Source organism: Carassius gibelio, chromosome A24 (assembly GCF_023724105.1).
Source record: "Carassius gibelio isolate Cgi1373 ecotype wild population from Czech Republic chromosome A24, carGib1.2-hapl.c, whole genome shotgun sequence".
NCBI lineage: Eukaryota > Metazoa > Chordata > Actinopteri > Cypriniformes > Cyprinidae > Carassius > Carassius gibelio.
The window spans coordinates 1533665-1558599 of record NC_068394.1 but is presented as its reverse complement, the minus strand read 5'-3'; the positions used below and the strand labels follow the sequence as shown (position 1 = coordinate 1558599).

General features: G+C 34.5%; 4 protein-coding genes across 6 annotated transcripts in view; 2 read left to right on the top strand and 2 right to left on the bottom strand.

The window, feature by feature from the left end:
* LOC127946564 (uncharacterized) overlaps positions 1-24935 on the bottom strand; it is a 321463-nt gene that overhangs the window by 200986 nt on the left and 95542 nt on the right. The gene's annotated exons all lie outside the window — the stretch shown is intronic.
* The window catches only part of LOC127946562 (uncharacterized), a 220082-nt gene that overhangs the window by 169310 nt on the left and 25837 nt on the right, over positions 1-24935 (bottom strand). The window lies entirely within an intron of this gene.
* LOC127946563 (uncharacterized) lies at positions 4171-6968 on the top strand. The gene has a single exon (XM_052543230.1). It carries the CDS (start codon positions 4726-4728, stop codon positions 6352-6354), a length of 1629 nt encoding a protein of 542 aa, XP_052399190.1. The 5' UTR covers positions 4171-4725; the 3' UTR covers positions 6355-6968.
* LOC127946518 (interferon-induced protein 44-like) lies at positions 16041-23664 on the top strand. The gene is made up of 5 exons (XM_052543139.1): positions 16041-16065; positions 22277-22323; positions 22673-22847; positions 23113-23213; positions 23300-23664. The coding sequence occupies exons 1-5, from the start codon at positions 16041-16043 to the stop codon at positions 23483-23485; spliced, it is 534 nt and encodes a 177-aa protein (XP_052399099.1). The 3' UTR covers positions 23486-23664.

The following is a 24935-nucleotide window of genomic DNA, read 5'->3' as shown; positions in this document are numbered from 1 at the left end:
ACCGGTAATTTTCCGGAAAAGTCTCTATGTGTGAAAGGGCTTTATGATAACAGGATGACATAATTGTATTGTATGCATAATATTGAACATAGTGAGTTGTAATCTCTTGTTAGCTAACCAAACGCCAGGCTTCCACAAACAAAAACTGTTCCTAGCAAGAATATAGCACCGACTTCAGTTACCCGGATTAGCCTGTGTTATCAGCTTTTACGGAGATAATAGACCTCGGAATGCCACGACTGACCAATCAGAATCAAGTACTCCACAGAGCCATGAAATAATAAAAAACACGAATATAAACTAATGAAGAGGAGACGTTTTAATGTTCCAGTGAACTTTTTTTATTTATTATTCTGCTTACATCAATTTATATATTTTTTTTCTGTAATATTTATGGAAGTAATATTTATGGAAATGTTATTTAACATGTATTTTCTTTAATTGGCTTCAAATTGCTTGACAACTTTTAATACCGCCACCTTCTGAAAGAGTTATAACAGATTCTGACTGTTTTCAGAACTTTGCTGTTTGCAGCAAAAAAAAAGGTTAAAGTATATCCACTGGTTATAATAAGAAATATTAATTAGTTTGAACAACAATTCTATATTAAAATGTTCATCTTAAATACATGAATGTACCATATTACATACTTGCAACAAAACATCTTGCATATAAAATAACATGTTCTTTGGTTTTTACATTGCAGAGAAAAATATGTATAGTTTAAGTCAAAGCAAAATAGACAAAATCATCAGGAAAAGCATCTTAATTGAAGATGTAAATCCTGCTCGATACTGTCTGCAAACAAGGAAAGACAATTTGGATCAATCTGAACCATATAGAAAAATAAGCTTTGGAGAGAGAGACAAAAACAAACCTCATAAAACCATTCTGCTGGTGGGAGAAACAGGAACAGGAAAAACAACCCTGATCAATACAATGATCAACTACATGTTGGGTGTTCAGAGAGAAGACAAGGTTTGGTTTGAGATCACAGATGATCAGAGCGACCGAACATCAGCTCACAGTCAGACCTCCAGCATCACTGTTTATGAGTTTTATCTACAAGAGAGTCCAAACGATTTAACAATCATCGACACTCCAGGATATGGAGACACACGTGGAGTTGATCTTGATAAAGAAATCGCTGTGAATTTGCTTAGTTTAAGCAGATTTGATGACTGTGTCCATGAAATAGATGCAGTGTGTCTGGTGATTATTGCACAACAAAATCGACTCTCTGACAGACAAATCTATGTATTTGATGCTGTTCAGTCTTTATTTGGAAGAGATGTTGCTGAAAATATTGTCTTGCTCTTCACACACTCAGATGGAATGTGTCCTAAAAATGCTCTGACGGCTGTTAAAGAGGCTAAGATCAAGTGTGCAGTGAATGACAAGAATCAGCCAGTGTTTTTCCTGTTTGACAACTGTCAGTCAGATCCTGCTGATGAAGAATATGAAATGATACAAGATCATGCATGGAATCTCAGTTTTAGAGGAATGACACAATTGTTTAAGTTTCTTGAGACAGTAAAACCAAAAACACTGAAGATGACTCAAGTTGCTTTAAAAGAATGGAAGCAATTAGAGGCAAAAATGTCTAGTCTAAAATCACATGTTCAAGTGATAGAACTAAAGCAAAATGAGCTGAAACAAACTCAAGAAGCTCTGGAGAAGAACAAGAAAGATGTTGAAGAAAAGAATAACTTTGAGTATGAAGTAGACGTGGCTTACAAAGAGAAGGTTGATATTGATCCTTCTAAAGCCAAGATGGCGACATGCTGCACCATCTGTAAAGAGAACTGTCATTATCCAGGATGCTGGTGGGTCAGTAATCTCTTGTGGTGTGAAGTGATGAAAAAGAATCACTGTACAGTGTGTACTAATAGATGCCACTACAGTAAGCATGTCAAAGAAGACAAAATGTATGTAACAAAGACAAATAAAGAAAAGAGAACATATGAAGAATTAAAGAAGAAATATGATGTTGAAATTGGAGACAGTGTGTCTTTGGTCAAGAAGCTGGGAAAAGAACTCCAACAATTAGAGAAAGAAAAAATAAAGCTGGTGAATGAAAGTTTTGACTGTGTTGAAACTCTGCAGAAGATCACACTCAGCACTGATTCACTGTTCACGCTTCAGAAGCTTGATTTTCTGATTGAGAAACTTGTGGAAATCAATGAGAATAAAAAGGCTGAAACACTGAAAGTCATGAAGAAGAGAGCATAAGAAGAAAAAAAGTGCATTGTGACATGTAAATGACTAAAAAATAAATCAAGAAATGGTGTAGGATATATTCTATCATAATCTCTCTCTCTCTCTCTCTCTCTCTCTCTCTCTATATATATATATATATATATGTATATATATATACATTTTTCTTTTAATTTTTTTTTTTTTTTTGACTTTGTGTCAATTAAAATAGAATGAGGCAGCAGTTTACTGTCAGGGATTTGTCATGTCGTGTCGCACCACAACGCATCCAGTGTAGTCAGCATCACTGATTTGGTTCTATAGTATTTTGTCGTGTCACTCACCTCCAGTGTAGTATGGTATGAGTCTTGCTTCCTTCAATGCAAAGGAAACTAGCACACTGTAATTTCTTACGTAGTGACGGCTATGTTCAAGTAAGATAGATATGAGCAGATGATGCACAGTTAAGCTGTATTTAATACATCATAATGACAGCATTTTTGCTAAATCTGTGCAGATTTGGATTACCAAGAAATAAAAAATTATTATTATGATTTACGAAAAGTAACCCACCAAAATGGCTATTGATTTGACAGCGGTATCCACCACAGCTGACAGAAACACAGTTAAAGCATTCAGAGAAAAACTAAATAAAATAAAATAAAACTTTAATATTTCCTAGATCAAGAGCCCAAGTAAAGCAAAACCATATCTCCACAACAGTGACTTCAACTTTATTATTTTCAATAAAACATCAACATCTAATAAGATGTGTTGTCTTACTGGATCGTAATGAGTGAAGATGCAGAGATCTAGAGAGGTCTTTTAGTGTTTCTTGTTCTGTTGGCCATGTGACATTTTATTTTGTTTATTTATTTACAGTGAAGGTGTTTGATCATAATAGTTTAAGAAATATATTTAACAGTGTTGTCAGCTTATTTACATATGAAGATTTTACCTTAATTTTGAGGTTTTTGTTTGGCATCCGATGCTGGCAGTCATTTGACCGCTTTATCATCTAACGGTTTTATTATTGTATAATTACTGATTATTTTTGTAATTTTATACAAATAATATATAGTATATACTTTAAGAAAACAGAAAAAATACTGTACAATATACAGTCACTTTTCTGTACATAAAAAAGTGAATTACTGTAATTTGTCATTAATGTCATATTTTATGCTGCATTATGGTTAGTTATACTTGATAAAGTGCATGATTTATATGTTTGTTTGTAAATTAATTTAAAAGCATTTACATTTTTATTTATTCATTTAGCAGACACTTTTATCCAAAGCGACTTTCAATTGAGAAATACAAGAGATTCATCATAAAGAGGCAAATACAGTAAATAAATAATTAACATTTTATTTGAAAATTTTATTAGATTCAAATAAAATGCATTTAAATATTTTTTATAACTTTCTCTAATCTGTCTTGAGCAAGAACAAGAAACTGCAGCACCAAAAGTAACAAAAATACGAATAAAAAAACAACAAGAACATAAAAAAGGGAAACACACCGACTACAACTGACTTTAGTCACAGTGTTTTGATCCCTTCCTCGTGCTCCTGTCTTGAGTGTTGGACTTTTATTCTGAAATGTTTTCTGTTCTCCTTTTCTTTCTGCCCTGTGTTCGGTTCCTGCCTTGTTAGTTTCCATAGTTACTCTTGTTTGTCTGCATAGTAACTAATTACCTACACCTGTCCCCATCAGCCTCTTGTTTCCCAGTGTTTCCTCTGTTCATGTGATCTGTTTGTCTGTAGATCTGTAGTATTTTATTTATATATTTTTTTTTTCCTCTGATTACCTGTTCCTTATCTGAATGATTTTTTGTTGTTTTGCTTAATAAATCTTCCAACTGCATGTGGATTCAACTCTCCTCTTTTAAAACAGACATGTTACACCAAGATAAAAGATCTTCAGATAAAATCAACTGAAATAAATCATTAAAAGTAAAGTAAACTTTAAATTTGAAGACATTACACCTCTCAAGATCTCAGCAGATAATTATTTAAAAACTCCACAAAAAGCTAGTGATGTGCAAAACAAACCCTTATTAAAGCTTCAGATAAACTGAACCAATTGCTTCACAAAATTATTCAATTTTGAAGCACTTGAAACACCACAGGCAGTTTAAACATTAAAGTGCATGCAGCTAAAAACAGAAATGCAGAACATTAATAAATACAGTCATATAACGGTATAATGAGAGCAGTATTGTAAAAAAATAAAATAAAATAGTTAAAAATGTTGGTCAATTGTTAGGGTTTCACTGACGTTTTTGTTATTTTATTAATCAAAACATAAAACATTATTTACCCTGTTTGTATCTGTGAGGCATCCGTTGCACATTTTCCCTGTGCGTTAACGTCAGTAATTATGGAAGTGGATTGTCTGACTCGACTCAATGTATTTTCCCCCATCCCCAAACTATCAGTCGAATATCAGCAAGATTCAAAAAATCTGATTCGGCTATCAAAATCCTTAGCCAGGCACACCCCTGTTGTTATCATAAAGACATGAATGTTTCATATTGTATGTACATTTATTTGCTCTATTACTGAGTTCATCATCTTTTCAAACAGTGTAAAAAATTTTTTTTTCTGTTTTAACATTACAGAGGAAAAAATGAGTAATTTAAATCAATCAGACAAAATAAAAAAGATCATCGAAACTCATGTGAAAAAATATAATTCTGCTCGATACCGTCTGAGGACAGAAGATTCAGATAAATCTAAACCATACAGAAAAATAACCTTTGGAGAGAGAGACAAAGACAAACCTCATAAAACCATTCTGATGGTGGGAGAAACAGGAACAGGAAAAACTAAACTAATCAACATGGTGATCAACTACATGTTAGGTGTGAAGAGAGAAGACAAGGTTTGGTTTGAGATCACAGATGATCAGAGCAGCCGAACACAAGTTCACAGTCAGACCTCCAGCGTCACTGTTTATGAGTTTAATCCACAAGAGAGTCTAATCCATTTAACAATCATCGACACTCCAGGATATGGAGACACACGTGGAGTTGAGAAAGATCAAGAGATCACTGAAGGTTTGCTCATGTTAAGTAAATCTGCAGACGAGATTCATGAAATAGATGCAGTGTGTCTGGTGATTAAATCAACACAAAATCGACTCTCTGACAGACAAATCTACATATTTGATGCTGTTCAGTCTTTATTTGGAAGAGATATTGCTGAAAACATTGTCTTGCTCTTCACACATTCAACCGGAGCTCATCCTAGAAATGCCCTGACGGCTGTTAAAGAAGCTAAAATCAAGTGTGCAGTGAAAGACAAGAATCAGCCAGTGTACTTCCTGTTTAACAACTGTCAGGCAGACACTGATGATGAAGAAGATGATGAAGATACTGAAGAACATGAACAGAGGCTGGGTCTATCATGGAATCGCAGCTTTAAAGGAATGGAAGGATTGTTTAAGATTCTTGAAACAATGAAGCCAAAATCCTTGAAGATGACTCGAGATGTGCTGCAGAAACGGAAGCAGCTGCAGGCAAAAATCTCCAATCTAACAGAACGTGTTAAAATGATGGAAACAAATAAAAATAAGCTGAAACACACTCAAGAAGCTCTGGAGCAGAACAAGAAATGTGTCAAAGAAAACAAGAACTTTGAGATTGTATCTGAAGTGCCCGACAGAGAGATGGTTGATATTGATCGTTCTGTAGCCAGCATGGCATTGTGCTGCACCGAATGCAAGGAGAACTGTCATTATCCAGGATGCTGGTGGGCCAGTAATGTCAAATGGTGCAGTATGATAGAAGATGATCACTGTACAGTGTGCACTAAGAAATGCCACTACAGCAAACATGTCAAAGCAGCAAAAATATATGTATCAAAGACAAAGAAGGAGAAGACAACATTAGAAGATTTAAAGAAGCAATATGATAGTAAGATTACTGATGGTGAGACTTTGGCTAAGAAGCTGGAAGAAGAACTGCAAGAATTAGAGGAAGAGAAAAAAATGCTTTTGGATGAAGCTTTCGACTGTGTGGTAAATCTGCAGAAGATCGCACTCAAGACTGATTCTGTGTCCACATTTCAGCACATTGATTTTCTGATTGAGAAGTTGATGGAAATAAATGAGTTTGAAAAGGCCAAAACTCTGGAAAACATGAAGAAGTAAAGCATGGAGCACTGGATTACTTAAAAAAAAGAAAAGAAAAAGAAACTCAAATAATGCCTGAGCTCAAATCACGCTGAAAGTCTGAAAACAGTATATTGAAAATATTTATGCTTCTTTCAATAGCATGAAAATCATGTGATGTAAAGCTAGAGTATCAGTGATTGCAATGTTTTATGAATCTAGCATTGTTTGGTCATCACACTTTTCCCTTGTTTATATAAGTGGCTTTGAATAAACTGCATCTGCTAAATGAACTGATGCCAAATTCTGCAGTGATTACTGTAATGAATTGACAGCAGCACAATGTAAACAGCTTCTACTATGTGATACTGTTTAAAATAAAGCAACAATATTGTAAAAGCAACAAATAGCCAGGATATTGTTATGTGTCATAAAACGATATGCATGTAATCATGGTTACTCAGAGGCTCTTTAGAGATAGTTTTAACTGTATTATTAAGCGCTGCCATCTAGAGAACATATGAGAAAATGTTGTGTTCGATCCTAAAGGTGAAAAACATGAGACATTTAATGTACTATGATTATGAAAGCTGTGCTATACTGTAAATCTGGACACTGCTGTTCAGTGTCTGTGTGATTTCTGTGCCTCACATGTTTATTGCTTGAGTTTTATTTGAAATCATGTTAAAATAGTATACATTATAATATGAATGCTCTCATATGTATTTCACTTACATAAAGTCATTAAACTAGCTGTTTTGTTTTGCCTCTTTTTATGTTTATCTGTCTTCACTCAACTTAGGGTGTACTACAGTAAGAGTATTAAACAGTTGTTTCTTTCTTTTTTTTTTTCCTTCAAGACACATTTCCTTAAATCTCTAACACATTTCTAAAACACTTATCTTAATTGTCAATTGACTCAAATGCACATAAACGCCCTAAGATTTATATAATAATAATAATAATAATAATAATAATAATAATAATAATAATAATAATAATAATAATTCATTGCATCACAGTGGACATGGAATCAAAGCACAGCTCAGATTTACAGCTGTCTGTGTTTTCAGTTGTTAAAATAATAATTTAAAACTGCCAACCAGTATAATGACATATTAACAAGTTTACAGCATTGTGTGTGTTTATTATTTCAGTATATTGAAACTCTTTTCTTTGCATGTAATATTAAATATCCATTTATTGTTTTTAAATTTAAAGTATTACATTACAACCATGTGTTGTTTTGTTTTATATTCTAATTACTTAAATACTCAATATTTGACAAAACTATATACATAGTTATATATTAATAAAAGCCTAAATGTCAAACTTTTACAATAATCCTGACAATATCTTTATAGAAAAATCTTCCATTTAAAAATTATTATAATTCAAACATATTAACCATGTTTTTTTTTTTTTTCAGATTTATTAAAAACATTTTTTACCACAAATACCATGGTTAAAGTATGATTTGTGTAGCAATCATAAAGTATAGTTAGCACGTTTTTATTTTTATTTTTGTTGTTTTTTCGTAGTAAAACCATGTTTAATTTTCGTAAGGGTTGTGTTGTTGTCTGTACACATCCGCTGTCTTTTTTACAGTAGATAATGATGATGTTAGCAAACATTATTAGGAAATTAGTCATTAGTAAATGGGATGCTTTTGCTAGCAGTTTAATCCTTAAGTAAACAAAGACAAAACTACAATAGCCTATTTACAGATTAAACTGAGGGGGCCTGTTTCTATAAGGAGGTTCAACAAACTCTGAGTTTAAACTTGACCTCTGAGTTGACTTACCCTGAGATGGGAAACTCAGAGTTTTCAGTTTAAGAACAGCTGTTCATTTGAATGGTATCACAGCAAGTAAAAAAATAAAAAAATAAAAGAATGTGGTAGCAGCCAAGGGAGGAGAACCTGCACTAGCACCACTGACAGATGAAGAGGAAAGGAAAAAGAACGGTTGCTTTTGTATTTGTAGGAAATAAAGATGATCAGTTGAATAATTTTATTTAACAGCTGTGTTGGTGGTTACAGCATGTATCTCATAATCTTTCATCTGGCGTTCTTCCATACAGTATTCAAATTCATTTTCACAAGGTACGATGGTGGAAAAATGCATCATCAGTGCATGAGCAGGGAGAGCACAATACTCCCTAGGGCAGGGTTCCTCAATCAGTTTTCGCCGAGGGCCAAATTCTGCCAACGTTTCTATGCCAAGGGCCACTGACCTATATTACAATTATTATATTGTTGCTTTTGTTAAAATAAAAGATGGTCACAAGATAAATATTCTGATTTTATTTCCCCCAGTAGTCGGTTTTATTCAAACAATTATGACCATTTTTGGATTTAAATACAGAAGAACTTTGCCTGTTGAATATAAAAATAAAATAAAAAATCTGGATCTCCATGTTTGCCAGGCAAATCAACTGTTCCTGCTCATGTACAGACGGGATCTCTTCTCTCCACTTTCCCCTAATAAAGCATCACAGTCCCGCCCACAGCTGGTGCCGTAAGAAAAATTCAATGCAATTTCTGCATTGACATTTGGGGTATAAGCCATAAAAACGTAACCATACATGGTAGACTTAAAACCAGCTACGGCTGTACGAAGGTATAGTATATGCTCATATAAACACAAAAGGATCATGGGGCACTAACCTTGTTTTGACATAAATGCCTTTTATTCACGATGTCTTGGCTAAGTACTTCATTACCCAAAATCCTGAACAATCCCACAGTGATGCATCTGATTGGTGGAGCTTGTGGTGTAACCGTCTGGTTAAACCCCGCGAAGGTCCGTGAAGACTGAAGATCATTAATAAAAAAATAAAATAAAATAAAAACCTGTGTTGTGTTTTTGCACGGTAGACTTATCAGTGCAATCATGATCTCCTTGGCTGCCATGAGAGTTTTGCAGGGAGGTTGGTAACGTTAGTTAGCATTATCGTCCACTTTAGCTAGGCTACTGTAGCCTTCATATGGTATGAGTCATATCAAGCATTTTAAAATGCCACTATCAAAACAATATTTAGCCTAGGCATACCTTTTTGTGCATTTACTGAACATTTGTGTAATGCAACGTCATGTGTTGACTGAGGGGTGATTGCAGTCAGGTACAAAGCACTGCTCCATGTTGCTGACGTTATCGTTAACCACTTTCACACATGCACACATTATAAAATACACGATGATAAATATAAAAATCAATACACAATACCTATATAAAACACTATTTATTTACACGATTAATACGGAAAGAACTGCTATTCCTGCACATTCACTATATAAAATAAAATTCACTGGAGGAAAAAGTTTGCGCGAGCAGCCGTCGTCAGATTTGGAAGACGCTCGAGGCTCGTTCGCGGTTGTGGCTCCAGTCGAATTCAATTAGGCGCGGTGGTTTTTCGGATGAGTAGTTCCTGCGCTTGAGATGAAAATATGTACACAGTCTTGTACCTTTGACTTTTTTGGGATTTTCTCTTAATTTTTTCACTCGAAATGATATGTTATATGCTTATGAGTTCAGCCGTAGCTGGTTATCCTCACAAATGCTCTAAAACTCTTTAGATACGGATTTTTCCGAAAGTCAATGGGACAAATTAATGGGAAATTTACTTCCGGCACCAAAGCTCTCTCGGGCCGTGGGCGGGACTGTGATGCTCTATTGCAGATTCAATTATTAGAGCTGTCAGCAGTAATAATTTTATACTTTCAATATTGGTGGGGGGGGGGGGGGGTCAAACTGTAACACGGTGTTTCAAGCAGATGTGACATGACATGATAAAAAAATTTTTTTAAATCCCATGTTTTTGTTCTGACCACCCACAACAGCGACACATGACAATAAGCGGCATTATTCTGTTTTAGAAATGGTTTATTTTTTGCGTTGCCGCATCAAGAACATACAAAATATGACAGTGACAATTTCAGGTAAATTTGTGCTTTTGTAGCAGGGAATTTCACTATAATGTAGGGGTGAGTTTAACTTCTAAAAAGTATTTTGGACAACTAGGGAAATTGCAGGAGCTAGGTCTTCAAACCCTAGTACATTTAATTCCTGTACTTATTTAAGTATATTTGTTTTTTATCAAGTATGCTTTTCTGTCTAGTAGCAGCCACTAATGTGGATTGAGGCTCTGGAATTTAATAACATACTGTACATGGTAGCCACCCAGAGTTTAATGGTGTTGATTAACCCCTCTATCAGCCCACAAGACAGAACCAATGAAAATATACAATGGAAAAAAAAAAAACTTTACTTAAACTTGTGTTCAGAGTCTCTTTGTTTACTGCTGTAATCCCCACAACAATCAGAATCAAAGAAACCGTTCAGATCATGTATAAAATAGAAGTTTATAAATTCAAACGACAGCTTTATGTGCTTTACATATGAACCGTAAGTCTTTATTCATTCGAGATGTTCAATGGATCATCTTTGACTCTGTAATAAAAGTTCATGATCCGATTCCTGAACAGATGATTCTTTTGAGGCAATCTTTTAAAATAATAACGTTAAACGAAACCAGTGTGGAAATCAATAGTTCACAAACTGGATAGATTTGAAGTGCAGGGCTCATAAAATCGCTAGCCCAATGTTCCGGGGCTATTGTGTTCTTCAGTCAGGCTCCAAAATATATCACCGCCTGACCGATGGGCTATCATCAGTCTATGATGTAAAATTCCTAACTTGATTTGCGTTGTTCACTTGCTAAAGGGGGGAAACGGATTGTAGTCGATTGATTGCACTTGTTTCTTAATCTTGCCGATTCAAGAGTTTTAAACAATTCATGCGCGTTGCCGCGTTCAGAGCTTGCGCACACTCGTTCAAAGCAAGAAATTTGCTGTACCAGATAAATCTGTCTCTATCTGTAAATTAGACGACGTGAAAGGGGGGGTGTTTCAAGATACGCAATACATACAGTCGGCATCTAGTCATAGCTGGGGGCATGGCGAGGCCGGAGTCGGCGTTGGGGAAAACACTGCGAACATAGTGTGTATTTGAATGACAAAAATGCACATATTGAGCACTCACGTAGAACAAGTAGAACAATTATAGTCTCTTTTAACTTTAATATTCATATACACTAGTCCATATCGATATTTGATTCATTTTAGAGCCCTAATGTAGAAGTATTCATTCAAAAATAGCAAAATTCCGTGACGTTCTACTTTATACAGCAAACTCTATTTTTGACTGGATTCCGCGATTCAATCGTTTCGCAAACACAGACGGGGTGAATTTATGAATGAAAGTTTAAAAGTTCTGACACAAAACTAAGTTGTTACGTGTCCACATGCTTTTTTAAGTGGGTAAACGGGTTTATATTCGACACTAGGCTAACGTTACATAGTTTTGCCTCAGTGAATGATAAGGCTAATTATATATGCATGCCACTTTCTGAAACAACCTTACACAGTTTTGATAGCGTTAATAATGAACACAATGTTAACGTAGCATGCCTGTGATGAAATGCCGACTAAAACACATACCCATGCTCAGTCTTGGGATTTTCACAACTTCCCTTGATCATCCTCATAACGTATTGCCTGTAGCCATTTTGTCATCCTTTCCGGTTCTGTATGTTTATTAGGAAGGATGTAGAACTTCAATTCATAATTTGTTAGTTTATTGGAAATACAGAAAATGACACAACAACTCTGTGGCATGATTGTCCCGTGGATGTAGGATGTTGTCCGTCAGGAGTTATGGATACATATCAGGGTCAACGCTAGTGTTGCGATTGCATAACTGTTCATGCTTTCTTAGTTTTCACTTTCTCCAAAAGTACAGTACTTTTATACTGGCTAATAATTGAATCTATAAAAATGGCGGCTGCCTGCTGAGACTCGGCCCAACACTCTCCCAATAACGCTCAAATAAACCTTGGTACGTATGACAAGACTGTTGTAAAGAAGGACAATTTCAGCTTAAACCTGTATCTTGTCAATGCGAGAAACAAGACAGTGGTTTGCAGACAAACAACAGATTATGACTGAAGTAAATAAGCAGCTGGGTGAAAACAATGCGGCTTTGGGTCAGGGGCGGAGCTAAGGGGTGGCCAGGGGTGGCCATGGCCACCATGGAAATAATCACGGCCACCCCACTGGCCACCCCGATCGAAATTGCGATCTATTATTATTAATAATAATAATAATAGTTTCTTGGATTTTGATCAAAATGGCAAAACGATTACGTTCGGACTGTAGCGCACGTTTCTTTCCAACATTTGTAAAAAGTGGAGGATTGAGAGAGACGAGGAGTGAAGCTTCGCTTTTGTGCCTGGTTCAACTCGTGTTTGAGCACATAAACACATCTTTTCAGGTGAGTTACGCTGCTTTTGCTTCTGTTTGGGCGTATTCAAGCCGCGCGCTTCAGTGAAACATTATCTGAATAGAGCGTTCAGCGCTGGGGCAGAGTCACATTAGATATCATGAAGGGAGACGTGAAAAACGGACATTGCGTTGTTTTCATATGGATTACTTTATCACAGAATATTTGTTTTCGGTGGCACTTGTTTCGTTTAAAAGTAGACATGTCAGGCTTTCTATAGATACATCTTTCATGTCTTCATTGAGTATTCACTGAGTTACAGTTCATTTTAATGACGTGTTTGTAAATGAAGATCAGTGCAGACAAAGGCTGCAGACAGCGCACCTTGTTTGTTATCTTTATTTTATAAGTGCACAAAGTTTTGTTGTTATTATGTCTGTATACAAAAAAAGTGTACCCTTTACAGATTCGATTGATGTATTGCTCTTATCTGTATGATCAAAACTGAAAGTGTAATTTAAATTATTTTCAAGGTTATCAGGAGAAAATGACTCATAACGGGTATCCGCGTTAATTGACTCCAGAGGGTTAGATAAATTATTATCCTAGTTCAGTTCAACTATTTGTGTCTGAAGTTTTATCATTGTCATGTGTAACAAACAGGTAACGTAGGGAGCAGTTAACTTAGCTAGCTTCATATTAGTTGATTCGGATGCTCAAAACTATGTTTATTTATCTCTGAATATATAAATGTATGTTTTAATCATGAAACCTTTATTGCGTTTCAACATACCAATATAATTACTAACTTCTAAGTCGATTTTATATACAGTAACGTTACTTTTCTATGTACATTTTATTAAATAACTTGAGGGTGAGTAAGATTATGATGCTCAGGATTTTGGTAAACTTTAATAAAAAAAATGCCATTGTAGGCTAGCTATTGGACATTATACATTATTGTGATTTGGGCACATACCATACTTTAAAAAGTATTTTAAGGTTGGATAAGTGCCCTGTTTATTTGCAAAATTATGTTTTTTGTGCCACCCCAAAGTAACTACTGGCCCCTGCCTGGCCACCCCTATGAAGAATTCCAGGAAACTTGTCGTTCAAACCAGAAACCGTAGCCAAACAATGCACACTTGTTTGAGCTTGAACCTGCTCCTGGTTCAGCTGTGTTACATTTCCTGTTTGGTCCTGTGTTTGAGCAAAGTGACACATGTCTGACACAAAAAGTCATTCCTCAGTTTATCTTGCTCCAAAGAAAAGGTCATTAGTACAAAAAAAAAAATAATGGTCTGGATCAGTTGTTTTATATGATTTATCTTTTAATGAATCCATTTCACACAAGCAATTTTAGTTTATCTGTTATTATAAATCATTTATTTTAAATGAATGTTAATATATACAAGATCGTATGGAATATAAATAAGCGGTAGAATTAATAGATTCTTTAAAAAGTTCTACATGACGTGACCTTACATCTTCGAGTCTTTATCATTATATGTAACACATTTCTCTTGTGATAAAGCAGGATAATGTATTTTTTTGTCCTCTTTCGTGAAAAGTATTTTTCCCTGTAAAAATGTCCCTTTAAATTAATCATATTCTTTAATCTCTTAACCTTTAACCCTAAACTAAGGTTTGTGATTGGATGTTCACCAGTGATGTCACACATGTGCTCCACAAACTCTGGATCAAAGCCTGAACTGACAAAAAAACAAAACAAAAGGGGAACGTTGATGATCAGCAGCATGGTACCAACAAAAGCGGATTGGAGAGGTTTGATTTTGTCGAAACTAATCCTGTAACTCTGAATTTGTTCATCATGGTACAGGCCCCTGGTCTGCTATTGTCGGGGTGAGTTGTTAATAAGTGTTACCTCCTGTGTTTCTTGTGCTTCTTTCTTGGTTCTGTCCTGTATTTTGGATGTATGTCTCTATTGATTATCATTTACGAATGTTAAACTGCATTTGGACCTGCTGCCTGTTGCCTGTTGCCTACATGGGCTTATTCGGAACACAAACACTCCTGTTATCATTCTGCAAACATTATGGGAATGTTACTTTTGATATGTTCCCTAAACATTATGAAACCAGTATAATTGTAAAAAATGTTACAAGAACATCCAACTAAAACATATTTGAAAAACAGTTCCATAAACGATGATTTATTATTATTATTTTTAATTTCTGTTTGTGCGTTAATGTTTTTAAAACATTATAAAAACCAGAAACTTTGAACAAATGTCATATTAATGATACTATAAAGACATCTGTAAATTTTAGAGATTCTTGTCAGAATGTTAGCCAAAGTTCTGAGAGCAATCTGTTAGATGGGACTGATAAAATTCAATCTATTGTTAAACTAAATTGTTTATTTGATCTTTATAAATTTTTCTTAACAGTACTGGATGAAGCATGGAGGTTATTTGACTGGAGGTAATCTACATATACAGAGGTTGTGTGGACATCTTTACAAAGATAAGGAAAATTTATATATTTAGGCCTACCTACTGTAAATTATAAAAATTAATTTTACATCAATTTTATTAATGTAGTGTGCAGATGCTTTTGTCTCTCAGAAGTAAATTGCCGAAAAGACGTCTAGAAAAGTTTTATTCCGAGTAATCCAGATGTGACAAACATCAAGATCCTGGTGGTTGGACAAATTGGAGCAGGGAAGTCCAGCTTTATTAACTCTGTCCTTAGTGCCTTTCAGGGAGAAATAGTTAATGAAGCACTAGCTGATACTTCAGAATCAACCACCAATCACAGTTTCACAACAAGAGTAAGCATTATTTGACTTCTATATTACACACACACGGTAGCTGCAAAGACTGTAGGAATATGATTTAAGGAAATATAGAGAAACCATCAACCAAACCAGACATTTGTATAAATCATACACATTGTCTGATATTCAAAAATATATATTGATCTCGCGAGACATCGGGTGCGATCTAACATGGCGGCGCCCTGAACGCAGCTAATACCAAAGCAAACCGATCTGTTCCCCAATTTTCTACTATTACAACTTGCATCTACTTAAACATCGGAACTGGATCAGGAGACAACGTGGAAACCTTGGAAAGCTTGGAAAAGTTTATAGATCACTACTTCAACAATTTGACCATCACAACCGCAAAAGAAACAGCCGTGACGGGAATACTCAGCAGAGTCCCAGGATGAATCTACTACAATAATAGAGGTGGGTCTTCTAGAATCCATAAACAATAAACTGGCAATTCTTGAACTACTCCATCAAGATATCAAGGATCTTAAAACCACCCTCGAATTCAGTCAATCCCAGATAGAGTCCTTGCAAAAAGCCAACAACGAAATGCATACAAAAATATCAGAAATCACAACAACAATAGAATGTCTCTCAAACGAAAATAAACTATTGAAAGAATCCTTATTAGACATCCAATGCCGCAATATGCGAGACAATCTGATCTTTACGGGTATACCAGAGCAAATACAAGATAACCCGGAACAAGCGATCAAATATTTCATGCATTCTTCTCTCAAACTCTCAAAAGTTCAAGTTCAAGTTCAAGTTCAAGTCTGCTTTATTGTCAATTTCCACATGTACAGTACATACATACAGAGAATCGAAATTGCGTTACTCTCAGACCCCGGTGCATACAGTTAACATTAACATTAAAGCCTAAAAAAATTAAATAAAATAAATTAAAAAAAATAAAAAAAAAATAATAATAACTAGATCAAATATAAAATGTAGATACAACTATACAATAAGGGAATGATATAAAAAAGACATATAATAAAATTACAAATAAAGTTAAATAAAGCAGCGCAAGGCAAATGACAGATATAGTGCAAATCAATGAAGTGAACAACAGTGCAGTTAAAAGATTTTTTAGTGCAAGAAAACAAAAAATCACTTATTAAAAATATCTTATTAAGTCTGGTTAAAGTGACAAGTGACAAGTGACCAAGAGCAGTTATTTTATTTAACTGACTGATGAGGTAGTGGAATGACGTCAGTTCCATGCCGAATGAGGTAGTGAGCAGACCAATGCTGCACAAGTGACTAGTGCAAGCCATCACATAAAAATTAGTGTGTGTGGAGGGGGGGGGGGGGGGTTCATAGTTCAGTGGTGCCTGGGGAAGAAGAGGGGAGGGGGGGCAGGTTCGGGAGGGAGTTCAGCTTCCTGACAGCCTGGTGGATGAAGCTGTCCTTCAGTCTGCTGGTCCTGGCCTGGAGACTCTGCAGACTCCTCCCTGATGGCAGCAGACTGAAGAAGCTGTGTGATGGGTGGGTGGGATCACCTGCGATGCAGAGGGCTTTGCGGGTGAGACGTGTTCCGTAAATGTCTTGGAGGGAGGGGAGAGAGACACCAATGATCTTCTCAGCTGCTCTCACTATGCTTTGCAGAGTCTTTCGGCAGGACGCGTTGCAGGCTCCATACCACACAGTAATGCAGCTCGTCAGGAGGCTCTCGATGGTGCCTCTGTAGAAGGTGTACATGATGGGTGGTGGGGCTCTGGCTCTCCTTAGTTTGCGGAGGAAGTAGAGACGCTGTTGTGATTTCTTGGCCAGTGCTGCAGTGTTTTCAGTCCAGGAGAGGTCCTCTGTGATGTGCACACCCAGGAACTTGGTGTCAAGAGACTGAGACTGTCAACAATATCACCTTCCACCGCGTACACCATCTTGGATTTAACAACAAAAACGCCGACACTAAACGACCGTGTCCAATCATTGCAAAATTTGAGTATTACAAACAGAAAGAACTGGTTAGGAGCAAGGGAAAAGAATTGCGTGGAACTACCTTTGGACTTAACGATCAATTCCCACGGGAGATTCAGGATAGACAGAGAATATTGGTTCCATTCTTGAAACAATTTCGGCAAAATGGAAGGAAAGCCGTTCTCACAGTAGACAGACTATATGTTGATGGCCAACTTTACAGGAACGACACCATATGCTGGTTATAATCCACTGTGAAAGGAAGATCGGAGAACAGGGGGAAGGAAAAAAAAAATAGAAAAAACATGCCACCAATTTACTCATTATAAGATCAGCTATAATCACCTACTTCACTTCACTTCACTACTTATAATGTCAACTCTATACTCATTTGAAAAAAATTGCTTTATGCATTATGTTGCATTATGTTTTCATTTCTTATTATTTGTTTGTTTTTCATTGATTATGTAATGCATGTATGTTTTATATTCACATCATATAATAGGGTACAGATAATTGTAATAAATATCGAACCAAACTATACAGTAGTATCATAACATAGAATGTCACACCTAAAATTAGTTAGCTGGAATGTATGAGGCATTAACTCAGTAGCTAAAAGATCCAACATTTTAAACCACATTAAAAAAACTCAAGGCAGATATATGTTTATTGCAAGAAACACATCTTTCAGAATCAGAACACAAGAAATTAACAAATACACAACTAACACAAATATACTCGGCATCCTATACCTCCAAGAAAAGAGGTGTAGCTATATTAATCAATAAAAACATAACTGTCAATCAACTATATGTAATCCAGAAGGACGATATGTTATTGTCAATATAACCTTTAACAATAAAATACTGACCATCGCTAATATCTATGGACCAAACACAGATGACCCCCAATTTTTCCATAACTTTTTTTCTTCAATAGCCAACGTTCCCCAGTCAGCCATCATGATCGGAGGAGATTTTAATACAGTTATTGATCCAACTCAAGACAAATCGAATATATCATCACACATTAAACCATGGCAATCTACAGAAACCATTAAACAATACATGATTGACCTTGGTCTTGGCGATAGCTGGAGACTTACAAACCCAGACTCAAGAGAATACAGTTATTTTTCAGGAGTTCATAAATCATATTCACGTATTGATTATTTCCTAGCAAGCAATTCTCTAAATTCTCTAAATACAACAATATAACCTATTATTATTTCTGACCATGCACCAATTACTATAACTATTGACAACAGGAATGATACTAAAAAATAACTTGGAGGATGAATACTTCATTACTTCAAGATAATGAGTTTAATGAATACTTTAAAAAAGAATAGGCATTCTTCATGGAAGCAAACGACACACCAGACACATCTGCTTCAACTCTACGGGAAACCGCTAAAGTTGTACTAAGAGGAAAGATCATATCATACTCTACATATAAACACAAAAAGGAACAAAATCAAGAAAAAGAATTAGAAAATAAAATACATTCATTACACAATATTTACTCTAATACTCCCAATGAACAGATCCTAAAGGAAATAAATAAAACAAAAGATGAACATAAAGACATAATACATAAAAAGATAGAATTCCAAAAACAATGCCTAAGACATACACACTTTGAACATAATGACAAATCAGGTAAATACCTTGCTAATCTACTCAAACGTAATAAAGAAAAGACACTTATCCCAGTGATCAATAGTCCAGAAGGAAAGACTCTTCACACCTTACAAGACATCAATGATACTTTCCGTACATTTTATAAACACCTATACAGTAATACAAAGGAGCCAACAATTAATGACACTAAATCATTTCTTAACAATATATTTTACCCACTCTAACCACAGCACAAAGAGAATCATTAGAAGAATCCACAACAGCAACTGAATATAAACAAGCTCTTGAAACTCTATCAAACAATAAAGCCCCATGTTTAGATGGATACCCACCAGAATACTACAAACATTTCTGGTCAACTATATCACCATTATTTTTGCGAATGACAGCATAAATTAAAAACACTTCTTTTATTCCGCCTCACATGAACAAGCACTAACTTCAATCTTACTTTAACCAAACAAAGATCCAACTTTATGCTCTAGTTATTGCCCATTATCTCTTTTAAATACGGACTTAAAAATTATTAGTAAAGCTTTGGCTACACCACTCGAATCATTCATATAATCCCTCATCCATCCAGACCAAACGGGTTTCATTAAAGGACACCAGTCATCAAATAATACCAGACCATTATTCAACATTATTAACCTATGTAATAAAAAAAAATAAAAAAAAATAAAAAAAAAGCCATAATCGTATCATTAGACGCAGAAAAAGCTTTAGACAAAGTTAGTTGCCACTTTCTTTACATAACACTTATGGGTTTGGAGACTGCTTTATTCAATGGATTAAAACACTATATAATACCCTACTAGCATCTGTTAAAACGAATGGCATAATATCATCACCATTCCAACTTCAACGAGGTACTCGCCCAGTGATGCCCCTTATCACCACTGCTTTTTGCCTTATTTTTAGAACCTCTTGCTGCTGCTATAAGACAGAAGGATAAAATTACCGGAGTTCAATCAATTAACACTAATCATAAAATTTCATTATACACAGACGACATATTACTATTTTTACAAAATCCTAAAACATCACTTACAGAAATAATTAAACTCATAAACGAATATTCTATCATAATCAGACTACTCCATAAATTGGACAAAATCAACAATCTTACCCCTGAACATGAAACCGCATGACAGGAGCATACAAGACACACCGTTTAAAATTAATAATATTACATACTTAGGAATAAACATATCCCAGAACCTATCTGAATTGTTTAGCCTAAATTTCAATCCACTGTTGAAAACGATAGAGGATGATTTAACTCGATGGATGAACCTACCGCTTTCCATTTTAGGTCGTATTGCAACAGTAAAAATGTGTATTCTACCAAAATTTCTTTATTTATTCACCATGACTCCGGTACAACCAACTAAGAAATGGTTTACATCATTAAATCAAATATTCAACAACTTTTACTGGAAAAAAAAGAATCCTAAAATTAGTTTACAAACACTTCAGAAAAATAAAGCTCAAGGTGGTCTAGCAGCACCAAATTTTCAGCACTATGACTTAGCATCACAACTACAATACTTTTGCAAATGGATCAAAGGGGACAACCCCCAAAACCCATGGCTAGAGTTAGAACAAACAGAATGCAAAGAAATATCCATATCTGATCTCCCATCCATCACAAAAAAAATCTAACAGAATTTTTTTTTGTAAGAACGTAATGATTAAAACAACTCTCACTGCTTGGTGGCAAATTAATACATTGACAAAACATGAACTTATACCACACATCAATTCACCTATTTGGTATAATCCTGATTTTGCTATCAACAAAAATCCGCTTAACAATATTAAATGGAAAGAGAAAGATATCACACATCTACATAACCTGTTTACTGGCAACACCTTCGCTACATTTATAGAACTAACACAGAAATTTAACTTAAGAAAAGAACAGTATTACTATTACTTACAAATCAGGAATTCTATTAAAACCACAATTGGAAACAAAGACATTGCACAACCTCCCCCAATTCTAAAACATATCACCACAATTAGTAATTCATCAAAAACACTTAGTAAATTATACACCCTAATATCATCTATAGACTCTAAAATAGAAGCACCAGTTAAACAATGGGAAATAGATCTCAATATCAACACAAATGATTAATTTTGGAAAACAATTTGTAGAAACACTTTTATCATAGAACATAAACATCCAGTTAATTCAGTATAAAATTATACACAGAACACACATAACACAGCTTAAGATGTTTAAAATGGGACTAGTAACTTCTGATAGATGCACTAACTGCAGTGTAAATACACCAGACACTTTCCTTCATGCATTCTGGCTATGCCCTCCAGTTCATCGGTTCTGGATAAATGTCGCTAAAAAAACTATTAAATTTCTTTAAAATTACAATTAATGCACTCCCATTATTATGTCTTTTAGGTGACACATCTCAAATTAACCCTCCCTTTGAAAATTCAAAACCTCTGCTCATATCTATAGCTATTGCCAAAAAAACAATACTACTCAATTGGAAAAATAAATACCAAATATCAATGACACAATGGCTACATCTATTAAGGGATCACATTATTAAAGAGAAGCAAACGTTAGCAAATAAAAATCATCTTTACAAATTTAATAAAATTTTCAGTCCATTGCTTTCACCATTAAATATTGATTAAAACTAGCTAGTCGATGCCTGAACTTAAATCTTGGGTATACTAAACGGATTAATAATAAAGAAGTGCAATATGCATAATTACAAATTAATTTTATAATAAATAATCTCTTAGTATTATTAAGGACATCAATCGTGTATACATATACCTGAGGGGGTTTATATTGTGTTCTATAAGCTACAACACTGTCATAATTATTATGATTTCCCTAAATTGCCTCTATCTATATCACAAATTTATTTCATTATTTAAACATACCAATGTACCTGCATACATCACTATATTGATATCTAGTGTTTTTTTTTTTGTTTGTTTTTTTTGGGCGTTTTGTATGTTCCTTTGTCTTCTGTATGTGTATATATGACATTGATATTTTACCGTGTATAAGATACAATGTTTTAATTTGCAATTAAAAAAAAAAAAATATATATATATATATATATATATATATATATATATATATATATATATATATATATATATATATATATATATATATATATAATATATTGGCATTTGTCTCTGTCTTTTTTTTTTCTTACAGCTGAGAACATACCGCATCAGAAGTGCAGATGCAGATTTACCTTTTGAATTATGTAACATAGAAGGTTTAGAACCTGAAAAAAAAAATCTAAAAGTGTCTAATAGATGACATTGTCAACAGCATATATGGACATGTGAAGGAGGGATATAAAGTAAGACATTCAATTAAAAGTTAAAGGGGTCATTCACCCAGAAATTAATATTCACAAAATAAGTTATTTTGAAGAATGCTGGTAACCAAACATTTGCTGGCAGCCATTGACTAGAATGTGAAAAAATGTGTTCAACATTCTTCAGAATATTTACTGTTGTATTTAACAGAAGAAAGAAACTCACACAGGTTTGGAACAACTTGAGCGTGAGTAAATGATTACAACATTTATTTTTTGTGTGAACTATCCCTTTAACTACATCCATTTATTTATTTAATTTAAAAATAACATTTGAATTTGCACAATATCTCTCACATTTATATATTTTGTTTTTATTTTATAAACCTAGTTCGAGGAGAAACCTATCACTAGCGATGATGAGCATTACAATGAAAACCCTTCACTGTCTGATCAATCCTTCTGCCTGGTTTATGTTATAGACGCAAATACAATCCATTTCTCTCCAGAAGATAATATAATTACTGAGGAACTGAGGATCATTCGCCAAAAAATCTGTGATAATGGTCCGTGAAACTTTCTATAATTTTTATCTTTTCTTATGCACAACATTATAATTAATTATAGCTCCTACATTCCACAAGGAAACTAGTTTAGCATACATGCATATTTGAAATACATTTCGACAATAGATAAAGATGCTTTAAGTGAACCAATAAAAAATATTGCCTTTGTTTTGGACAAGATGAGGAAATGGAAAACGCAGGAATATATTACAAAATGTAGATTTGTATAATTTGGATGAAAACACTTTCATCTTTCTCATTGCAGGGATTCCTCAAGTGATTGTCATGTCTAAAGTGGATGAAGCAAGTCCTCTGGTCAAAAATGATCTAAAGATGGTCTACAGAAGCAATATAATCAAAAAGAAGGTACTGTAGGTCATTTAATCATCTATACATGTTATATGATGTTTTCTATAGTTTTACAAACAATTTTGTATTGTGTTTCTGTCCAGATGGAGATGTGCAGTGCCACAGTCGGTGTTCCAATGAGCAACATCTTCCCAGTGAAGAACTATAATAATGAGATTAACACAAATGATGATGCTGATGTCTTGATTCTCAAGGCATTTGATCAGATTGTGCGTTCTGCTGATGCTGAACTGAGGCATGGTGCTTACAACGAATGTAAACAACAATAATAGCCTTTAGGGTTGAATGTATAGTAAACGAAATGTATCATCTGAATCAAAATGCATTCCATGTGCAACATAGTACAGGTTATAGCCAACAAGTGAGAATGATAAAAATGACTCACACATACACACAGTATTAGAAATTGCAACACAAATTAGCTGTGTCAGCTTGATTGGCTTGAACACAATTAACAACAACAAACTCAAAATGATAATAAAAGTAATTCTATAAAAAAAAAAAAAAAAAAAAAAAGTTAGCTCTTCCTGTTGTTGTTGCTAGCTGGATTTTTCTGCTCTTCTTCTCCGTAATGGCTCTCTACTGAAATATTCTGCAATTTAATTTTTTTTTCAGCTGGTGCTATGTTTCAGTTCATTCAGCATCTACACATAATTCATCATGAGAATCAACATGCTAATAAGTATTACTTTATATAACCCTTACTAAATAACCAGCACTAAATGTGAAGTAAAAATCCTATATGCTACTCTGTTCCTACTGTTACACTATATTCTCTTCAAGTAATGATATTTATTCATTAATTGCAAACCACTATCTTAAAATTCAGCAGTACATTTTCAAAAGAACACACAGTCTTCTGGTTCTGCTGCAGTGAGCTCTCTGACACAAAAACTAGTCTACGATCATCACAATCTTGAAGTGACAATGTTTTGTGAGGCATTGGATTTGCTCCAGCATGTTGCTTCATGTTACAAAAGAATCTTATAAATACAAATAGATTTTCACAAACACTATTGACATTAATAGTTAATAGAAAATGATAGAAAAAAAAAAACCATAAAGAATATGGAACAAATGGCAAGATGAGGTATGCTAGCATGCTATTCGAAATTCAGCCTGTCTGCATAGATATATTCCTGCATAGAAATAAGTGAATAAGTGACTTGTTATAGGATACTTGTTATTTTGGGGTCAATATCTGTATTTTATACAGAGGCTCAAGCCAACCAGCAGAGGAAATGCATGAGTTTTGAACACAACTTTGATACACTGGTGAATATCACAAAAAAACATGGCATGTTGCTTGTCCTCCTCTCTCTTTGATTAGCTTGTTCAGGTTTGATTTAGGATGGAAAAAACTCTGCAGGAAAGAGTTGTCTACCGCTGGAAGACTTTTAGATCAACAACATGTGAAATGGTGACGTGAAAAGACTTTATTTTACATTAGCACTTTTGGTAGTTAATGCTATTGTAGTTGTGATATTAAAATTACTCCATAGTGATATACATGTGCCCCTTTCTACATTTGTTTGTATTGATTCTACATTTTACTGCAGCTTTAGTTGTGAGAAAGTAGTTGATTCCTGCAGGGTGCTGTGGCAAAATGAAAAAAAAAAAAAAAACCTTCTAGGATTTTAGATTTTTTGGCCAAAGTGGAGGAGGGAAATCAATTATCTGGAATTGAGGAAATGTGTATGTAAGGTGGAGTTGCAGGAG

What these genes read in the sequence shown, in the direction of transcription:
- LOC127946563 (XM_052543230.1), top strand. Translation starts at nt 4,726, where the DNA reads ATGTTTCATATTGTATGTACATTTATTTGCTCTATTACTGAGTTCATC.
- LOC127946518 (XM_052543139.1), top strand. Translation starts at nt 16,041, where the DNA reads ATGCGAGACAATCTGATCTTTACGG. An exon ending in AGACAATCTGATCTTTACGG is followed by an intron (nt 16,066 to 22,276) that starts GTATACCAGAGC and finishes AGTGTCTAATAG; the next exon opens with ATGACATTGTCAACAGCATA. An exon ending in ATGTGAAGGAGGGATATAAA is followed by an intron (nt 22,324 to 22,672) that starts GTAAGACATTCA and finishes TTATAAACCTAG; the next exon opens with TTCGAGGAGAAACCTATCAC.